This window comes from Pezoporus flaviventris, unplaced genomic scaffold, assembly GCF_033815535.1.
Source record: "Pezoporus flaviventris isolate CSIRO_AGI_PZ_B2104156 unplaced genomic scaffold, CSIRO_AGI_Pfla_v1 ptg000071l, whole genome shotgun sequence".
Classification (NCBI taxonomy): Eukaryota; Metazoa; Chordata; class Aves; order Psittaciformes; family Psittacidae; genus Pezoporus; species Pezoporus flaviventris.
The window spans coordinates 1,662,289-1,671,760 of record NW_026892619.1 but is presented as its reverse complement, the minus strand read 5'-3'; the positions used below and the strand labels follow the sequence as shown (position 1 = coordinate 1,671,760).

Here is a 9,472-nt window from a genome sequence, read left to right as displayed (position 1 = left end):
TCAACACTTGTTCCCAGAGTACTTGAACACTTTGTTCAGATGAGGAACAAGAGCGAAGCATCACTGCAAAGCGCATTGCAAACTCCAGCTGTGCTTGGATCTGGGGGAAGACCACCGAGAGGGTGGATGCAGGGAAGCTGCAACCAACAGTCTGAGCTGCTGGGAGTGATGCTGGCTCTTTCTAAGCCCTCCCACAATCTGCTGCCATCTCACAGCATCCCTGCAACACAGTAAAACCCAACCACCACCAGTTTTCCCTGGCACTATTCCAGCCAGCTCTAACACTCCCCATACAGTTATCTGTGTGTGGCTTCTATTTACAGCTGTACTTTCTCTCCCCTCCTCCATCACTTTTAGGAGGGTCCAAGCAGAAACACATTGGAGGGCTGAGGGTTATGCCAACAGTTTTAGCTTCATTTGCTGGCATTTCATCAGTGATCTCTGCAATGCAGAGGCAAATGTCTCTGCTTTGCCAAACACGGTTTTAAACAGACAACTGCCCTGAGAAGAGGCTCCCTTTCCTCTAAAGGAAATTACACTGTAGACCACTGGTTCCTCTTTACCATCTTCCAAGGAACTCTGGGACCTTATCTTCACCTTTGCTGCTGTACATCTCATTCCTACACAGGACCATTCACAGCTCAGTCAAGGTACACAGTTACACAGAACACGTATCGCCTTGAGACACAGATGCACCTAAGTGAAACAACAACATTTTGTCTTTATTAGGAGTTCCCATGGTAATATAACACAGAGTTCTTAAGGAATAAAACACAAGACTTGGGGTTGGGGTGGTTTGTTTTTTTTTTTTGCCATTGAGACAATGGTCAATATCAGTACTTCTTTTTGTCTACACACATCAGCTTTAGCACTTACAGCTCCTCCACTCATGGTTCACAATCACAAATCCAAGGGTTAAATCCAGCTAGTATTAAATCCTACTTTTTCTTTACTTTTAGAGCTTCAAGTCACTGCGGTTAATTACTTAAGTCATCATCTTTTTCTTTAAGCATTTACATATGACATTCATTAAACAGACACAAAGCAGACGAGCTCTCACAGGAAAAAACATGCTTAACACAGCCTGCAAAATATCTTTTTTTTTTTGTGATTTTTTTTTTCCTCTTTTTGAAGAACAAATTCAAACTAAAAACTCATCATGAGGCAGTGAAGGAAAACCAAAACCAAGGAAGACTTAAGTGAATACTGAAGAGCCGCAAGTGTTTCGCAGAATTCAAACGGATCTCTGCAATCCTTTTCCTCCCCAACTTGTTCCAATTTGATTTTAACATACAGGTGAAAACTACAATGAAATAGCTGCAATATATATTACGTTCATGGATTACTTTAACAAACAAAGTGCAAACTCTTTTATGCAAAACTAAAAGACCCAGGAGTGAAACCTAAATGCAAAATGCTTGGATGAATATGGCGATGGTTTTCCTAACTTTCATGTTCAAAGGGGCCTGAAGGAATTAGGTGCTGAAGCTGGGAGGGTTTGGGTACCTAAATAGCTTCCAGATCCTTTGCAAATCCCAGCATTGATACTTCGTAACAACGAATTTGGTACTTGTTTCTTAAAAGCCTTCATATACATAGTTTTTTCCCTAAAAGAACCTGTAAACACCATTTAAGAAAATACAACTATGGAAAAACAAGGTCAGTGTACGTGGCCAAGCACAGATAGAAGAGAAAGCAGAAGATGCAGCCAAGCGCCAGGGCAGACAGACAGTGGAGGTAATGCTGTGTTAGCTGTGGGTGGAAAAGCTCTCCGTGCTGAGACAGGTCAAGTCCTTGGGACTGCTGAGCCCTCCAGCTAAGTTTAAGTGGGAATCTAACGGTGCAGATTTATTCTCCATGTCCTGAAAATAATAAGCCTCCAATACTAGGGCTAAAAGACCTTCAATCCCAGAAGATAACTAAATGCCAGATCATGCTGACTGTCTCACAAACTGGGGCTCCTAAATTCACTTAACGACTACTCATGGCCTCTGGTTTCTCAGATCCAAGGCAGCAGGCATCTGAGGAAGGGTGGGGAACCACCAGGCCTTCTCATGAGTATTTGCACAAGGGCAGATTCCTAAAGGAATGAGCGACTGTGAAATTCGTACCATGTACGAGAGATTCTCAGCTGCTGTTGACCCATCGAGACTCCCAGTTACAACAGCTGGGCATCTGGACTCGAACTGAATTGCCACAGATGCTCGGGCACACGCTCAACTGACTGGGTTTGAATAACCACTCGTCAATGGCCAGGAAGGGGGAATGTGGCTGCTACAGAAACCTTGCAAGCAACACGTTGCTCTTTGCTCATGCTTATTGATTTCCATCTATCTCCAGGAACAGAAGACAAACTAACTGCTAAAAGCTTCTCAAGAAACCCCATCCTAGTTCCTCAGCTGGTGTCCAGCCCCTCTGCACCAGCTCAAGACCTAGTACACTGAAGTGAAGATCATAGCTTATGAACCTGCTCTGTGCCCTCCTATTGCAGCTAAGTGGCAAGCGTTGGCTGGAATGATGCAACCTAGGAATACCTGAAGTACCAGGGTGGCAGTGACACTGGTGGGAGTCTGTAACTTGAATGAGGTTCAGGAAGGACCGGGAAGAACAGGGGAATCCCCAGTTCTTAGATAAGGCTTCGTAAACACAATGAAACAAACATATTAAAAACACACACACAAACATAAAAAACAACCCGAATGTTTCCTCAAGGACCTGATTTGCAGCAAAATCCAGAAGGAAAAAAAAGAAAGAGAAGAAAAACAAACCAAGAGAACCAAAGTCCCCAAGGATTCTAGCTCACCCGATGGCTGGGTGCGATGTGCTCTGTCAATTCCTAGTGCTGGGTCCTGCTTCTCTCTCGGCAGCAGACAGCAACCTCAAAGGTGGTGGTGGGGAATGGTTACAGACAGGCTGAGATTCGTGTCCCTCCATGTTTGCCTAGCTATTCTGCTGGAACACAGAACCCTACAGGATATCCAGTTTAACACCCTTAAACTACTCTTCTGCTTGACATTAAAAAAAATAAAATAAAATAAAAAAAATGCTTTAACATTTATTATTGATTTATTCCTTTTTTTTTTTTTTTGTGTGTGTCTTAAAGGCAGCTCCCGGGAAATTCACTTTATCCTTCCTTTATTAAAAGAAAGATGCTGAATGGGACAGAGGCCACGTATCTCAAACATCCTCTTTTACATTTACTTTTGCATGTCAGAGGTGTCAAAAGAGGGTTTATTCCTTTAAACGTGTAGGGGCTGAAGGGGGAAGTGAGAGGGGTTGGTGAAGATGAGGAGGGAATCTGAGGGGACTGAAACAGGCGCCTTACTTCAGCCCCCCCCCACTGGTTGCCCGCAGTAACCGTCACAGGCTCTAAAAGAATCAAGAAGGGTGTCGAGGTGCCCCCGGCCCCGGTGCGCTGTGCGGGCGCAGAGGGCTCGCTCCTTAGCCCAAGCTGGTGATGTTGGCACGTCCACCCGGCGGTGCCACGATGCGCTGGGTCGTGCGGCGTGGGATGTTGTCATCGATCTGTGCCCCTGCGCCAGAGAGAAGCAATGTCAGGGTCTCCCCCCCCCAGGCCACTGAGAGCTTGACAGGAGTGAGCTGCATGCCAAGGGAGCTGGAACAGCACTCTGCTGCGTTGGAACCCACTGAGACCTCTTAGGCCAGGCTCCAACTGTGTCCTGCCTTTGGAGTAAAAGCCCTTACTGGCCTTCAGTGCCTTCACCGATCTCATTAATGTAGGTCAGTATCCTAAAGGCAGATGCCAGGAGGATGGTGCCAGACTCTTTCCAGTGGCGCCCAGCGACAGGACAAGGAGCAATGGCCATAAACTATACCACAAAAAGTTTCACCTCAACATGAGGAAGAACTGCTTCACGTTGAGAGTGGCTCTGCTGAACTTTGTGCCATCTGCCCAGTTCAGAATGCTATGGGGTACTCAGCATTCACGCCACAGCATGAAAACAAGGAGGACTTTATGACAGAGCTCCTATACTGCTCTTCTTCCTTCCCAAACCTAAAAGCGCTCAAGGCCAGGCTGGATGGGGCTTGGAGCAACCTGCTCTAGGGGAAGGTGTCCCTGCCCATGGCAGGGGGCTGGAACTGGATGAGCTTTAGGGTTCCTTCAAACCCAAACCATTCGAGGATTCTACGATAAAAGGGTCACCTCCAAGTTAAACCACCCCACAGCCTCTCTCATTGCCTTCCAGAATTAACGCAGAGTATGGATGCATTTCAAAGCAATGCATACTTTAGCCCTGTGAAAGTACGTACCAGACAAGCTGAATCCAGACTGGTGCAGGTTCCTCACGGGTGGGGCCTGCTGTTTGGCAGGAGATGTCTTGGCTGAAGACGCTGGTGTGACGGTCTTCGGTGTCACCGACACTTCGCAGACGGGTCCATCGTAGAGGCCTCGAGGCACCCCCCGCAGCTCAGCCAGCTGCAAAACACAGGGTCAGACCAGAACTAAACAGCTGGCCAGATGTTGTCGTGACAAAGACACACATGTCAAGATTTGTCTTTGGTAAGAGGATTTGAAAGAGAACATCATCTCCTCCGTGCTGATCCTCGGGCGGTAGCTGGTCCCTGAAGCAGCATGGGTAAAAGGAAAGGTGCTCTGGAGTCCTGTGGCTCCAGCTAGTTGTTAACTGGTGTGAGCAGCCTAAAGAGAACCAGTCTGTCCCCTGCTCAGCAAGTTCTGTCCTTTAATGACCTCAGCCTACCTGCTGTTGTATTAAGGGCTCCTGACAACTCTAAAACACAACTTATTCCCAAAAAGCATAACAATGCTGAGACAGAGGCAGGCCTGCAGAAAGCAGCCAGGCCAGCTTGACACCACCAGCCAGGGAGCTTTAGATTGGGTTAAATGCAATTATTCCAGTTGAGATGCTGCCCAATTGGATTTATAGGTCAGACACATATTTCTATGGGAGACCAGAACACAACAGAACCCACACATCTGTTCTCTGCAGAGCTAAGTTATCTGAGGTCGTAATTTGGATAACTTGCCATTTCTTCAACAGAACAATTCAGGAAAGATCACTTGCAAGGAATGTGAAGATCACCTATGGCCAGAGGAACTAACACAGCTCTGCTTTTGTCCAAGAGAGGGTAACACTTCAAACATCAAAAGACTTCAAACATCTCCCCAGAAATCTGACTTCATCCAGAAATAACCTTCAATTCTCAGCAACAAAGCTACAGCTGAGTTCAGTGTCATCTCCTCTGCCAGTTTTTACCAAGTAAAGGCATCTCAAAAGGCAGTTTCTGTTCTGAATGGGTGTATTTTACAAAAACACTTTCCCATCCATTTTAGCCTCTTAAAAATAGACTATTCTCACTTTTAATCAGGCAGTAGGCTGTGCCTGTGATTCACCAGTCACCAGACAAGAGCATCTGATCCTACCTGACAGAAGGGAAAGCAGCATAACGTATCTGTAACAATAAATCAGAATCCTCAATTGTTGCTGAAAGGTTTGGTAGATAAATGCCATCAATAACTTCCCTTGTATTTCTGTGACAGAGGAAGCCTGATGGGTTATTTGCAGACTGACTCGTGTCCAAACTGGACAGTTCCTAACGCATGTTCTCTCGAGGGGTCCCAGACAGAGGAGATTTAAAAGAGCAGAAAAATACAATTTGCAGAAAACCCAAGCTCAAGTCAAAGCATATTCCTGTAGTGACTCAAGTGAATAGCAAAAATAAAAGAGGAATGAGATAAATATGGCCCCTATCCAGGGAACATTTTCTGTTGCAGAACTGTGTGCCTGTGAACCAGGGGACAGCGTCTGTTTTCCACCCACTTTAACTCAGGAGTTGCAGTGAGAGAACAAACATGCATCCAACCATTTCCACTCACCCTGCTCCTCGCTTTGATGCGCTTGTAAACGAAGTCAGGGAATGGTTTCCTGGGGATATACCGCCCAGATCCCTCGGTGACATGGAGATTCCCATCCTCCAGCACAATCTTCCCCTGGCTGATAACCACCAGGGGAGACCCACGGCATTCCATGCCTTCGAAGATATTGTACTCCAGAGACTAGAACAAAAAGACAACATGAGGCAAACATATTCGTGCCAGCAAAGCCTGCTGTGCTTGAATTAACAGTCACCAGCCCTGCTAATGGCCAAAATGTGAAGGACAGATAGAAGCAAACTCAACAGCATTCACCTGAGCTGTGTGTGCTGTGGTTTAATAGAAAGGCTGGTCCTTGTTATAGGTTTACATTGATTAAGGATTCACTCATGCACAATTTCCATTTCAACAAGATTCATGAAGAGGAAATACAGCTTCAAATGAGAGTATCTCAAAGCCTACCTCTTTAAATGCATTTAGGCACCCATCTCTTCTGAATTGATGGGGATTTTGGAATCAAATCAAGTTTTATCTAAGTTTCATGCTAAAAATAATCATTTTGAAAAGCTGTATTTCACACCAGTGTTTTGGTTGATGGGTCAGGGACCATCAGGACAATCTTGTTTTACTCTAATGGGATTGCACATCCCCAGTTAACAGGATTTGAAACATTACACCAAGGAAAGAAACAAGTTTCAAAGGAATCACTGGTAAATGGTCCCACCCATGAAGCCTCCTGGATTGAGATGCATTACAACCACGTTAATTGGGGACTGCTACTCTAGTGACCATCTTGGAGGCAAATCCAGGCCTTTTTTACTGAGTGAATGATGGAGTTTGCTCTTGGAGTGTGTTGTAAGTATGGGGAGGGGTGACTGCAGATTTACAGTTAGCTAGAATGGTGGTTAAACCGACGCTGAACCTGGTCCAGTCTGCAAAATGTTGTGGCAAAGGAGGAGGCTTGGTCAGAAGGTTATATATTAGGCTGGTGCCAAGAACAACAGTATCTTCCTCTCTAGCTCCTAATGTTCCCTTGCCAGGCAGTGGCAAGAGCAGTGTGAATTCTTGGAAAATATCTGCATGTTGCTCTAGCATTTAAAAAAGAAACAATCATCTGATGCCACATAATCACTATGTTTCCTTGTGTTGCAGCAACCGCTCCTGCCTGGCTTTCAAAGGGGCTTTTGTTTTATACTTCACCAAAGTAGGATGCCTTGACTCTAAAGGCATCACTTGTACCCATTTCTCCTCTAACACAAGGCACACGTGCAGTGTGAGACACGAAAAAACACCCCAGCAGGTGTTACACCAGGTATAACACATGATACAATGACAGGGGAAGAGGTGAGAGCTGGATGTGGAAGGTAAAAAGATGCGATTTCCTAGACAGCCCTTCAAGCCCTAACCAAGCCACTTGAAAATGAGAGCTCTCCATCCTCCATAGTCTTGGCACAATTGAAAATGCAGCCTCTGGCAATAGCTCATTGAGTGCTGAGGCCTCTTACATGGTGCAAGAGATTCAGGGGGATCTGCAGTCCTTAGTGTATAAAGTATTCCTGAGTGGCTGTTCTACTGTGGAGGTGGTTCTCCTTCAATCTAGCCCAGATCTAGGGCAAAACCTGATTGTACTGGAGCTTATCCACAAAAGATGAAGTCTGTGAGTTATGTGTTAGCAAGCTTGAAGACTCTAAATTCATTTCCTAATCCATTCAATGGCAAGGACTTTCAAATACTCCAACCAGCAAGCTACTTTCATCTCTTTCTGAGCCATTCATAAGCACAAACCCAGGTTCAGACCACTAAATTTGGCACCTAATAGCAGCATGTCCCTGGGCTCCCTCCTCTAATCCATTCTTCTCCAGACTGGAGGTGTGATGAGTCTAGAAGCACCTCTAAGGTGACTGAAGTGACCAGACTTCTTAGTCTGGATGCCTCTCTCAGAGGTCTAAGCATAGGCAGGATAAATCCAGGCCATCTGTGACCAATTCTGACACCAAATTAAGTCACAGGGAAGTGACCCAAGCCTTTAAAAACGTTTCTTTGTGCCTGTGCCCAGGGATCCAAGTGTGGAAGGAAATTTTGCTCCTTCAGCTCCAGAGTGAATGAAAGCATTCATGGAAAAAAGGAGGGTTTTTCCAGGGAAACATTCCATAGGTTCATCGCCAGCAGTGAAACAAATCATCAACAAATGCAAACAGTGGCTGCTTTCTCCGACACAGTGCTCGAATGTCACAGGGAGACTCCAACCAGCCCTGTGCACTGAGACCATGCTGCAGTTTCCCACAGGGTGGGACAGCTTTTCTGCTGTAGGAGCTGGGTGTAAGATACAGGACACATAGCTGTGGGACTCAAGCAAACAGTGCCTCTAACAGTGCCACCACAAAGATACACAAGAAACAAGGGGAAGGTCTGGTCAGTCTGGGTTCTGCCTTGTGCCTCCCTGTGCCAACTAACATTGGGATGACTGGCAGTAAAATCCTGTTGAGGTATGCCTACACACACGTGTGCCAGATCATGGTGCAAATCCACTCAGACTCAATGATCTGGATCAGATGTCCCACGAAGGTGCCCACAAGCTGACAAGCTTTGCTAAGCCCAACTAGAAAAGGGGCAGCTCACATACTAGCCAGCCAGGTCATAAATGGCACATCATGATAAGAAGTCTTTTGATACTTCAAAGAGCTTTCTGTGTGCTCAGATCCAAGCATCCAAAGCTCAGAAAGAGCAGACAATCTCTTTGCTCTGAGGAGAATCTCTGGGTATTCATGTGACTTCAGACTGGCACTCAAATCATCAACCCTTCTGCTCACACAACTGAGCACCGCTGCGTTTAAGACCAGGGAGGGCTTGAGGCATCGAGAAAACAAAGCCCTGAGTTGTCATGAGCCCTAGTTCTTGGCACTGAAGGGAAAGAGGAGGAAATGAGCAGCAGAGCTCACATAGCAGAAGATATCCTTACTATGTTATGAGTCTTGGCAGAGATTGTCTTGACGCTGTCGGGATCCCAGATAACCAGATCAGCATCCGAGCCCACTGCAATACGGCCCTTCCGTGGGTACAGGTTAAAGATTTTAGCTGCATTTGTGCTGGTCACAGCAACAAACTGGTTCTCATCCATCTTGCCAGTCACCTGGACAAAGACAAAAGGAGTCACTGCATTAGCCAGGTGGGGACCACTCCAAAATCAAGTAACTCACCACACAACAGATTACAAATAATCTTTACAGGGGCAAAAACCTTAAGCAGAAGGACCATAGCAAACATCTGGGGTGAGATAACAATACACTTATGTGGCTCTTTCAGTTCTGAATGTCTAGTTGCAGGCTAAGTCTATGACATATGTGACATACCACAGCCTTATCCCAGATGATGGACATCCTCTCTTCAGTTCCATTGGTTCCTTCAGGGATCAGGGTGAAGTTGTCCTTCCCAACAGCTTTCTGAGCAGTGTTGAAGGTGCAGTGGGCACTGCCAGTAACTTGGAGGTCTCCACTGGAGAAGACAATGACAGGGATTTAAGATATGTTATTGCCACAGGTTTACTCCTGAAGGTAAACCAGCTTTTTGCTTGCTAGCAACAACAGCTGTTATTTTTATTACCCCCTTGCCTCACGTTGA

General features: G+C 45.9%; 1 protein-coding gene across 2 annotated transcripts in view; it reads right to left on the bottom strand.

The window, feature by feature from the left end:
• Positions 1 to 701: 701 nt before the first annotated feature.
• Positions 702 to 9,472, bottom strand: part of DPYSL2 (dihydropyrimidinase like 2) — a 48,911-nt gene continuing 40,140 nt past the window's right edge. For both annotated transcript variants that reach the window (XM_061472472.1, XM_061472473.1), the window contains exons 10-14: positions 9,205 to 9,346; positions 8,814 to 8,984; positions 5,858 to 6,037; positions 4,273 to 4,438; positions 702 to 3,533 (exon numbers count right to left, since the gene is read on the bottom strand). In XM_061472472.1, coding sequence (XP_061328456.1) covers positions 3,442 to 3,533; positions 4,273 to 4,438; positions 5,858 to 6,037; positions 8,814 to 8,984; positions 9,205 to 9,346 — 751 coding nt within the window. In that variant the 3' untranslated portion in view covers positions 702 to 3,441. The remainder of the gene's footprint in view (positions 3,534 to 4,272; positions 4,439 to 5,857; positions 6,038 to 8,813; positions 8,985 to 9,204; positions 9,347 to 9,472) is intronic.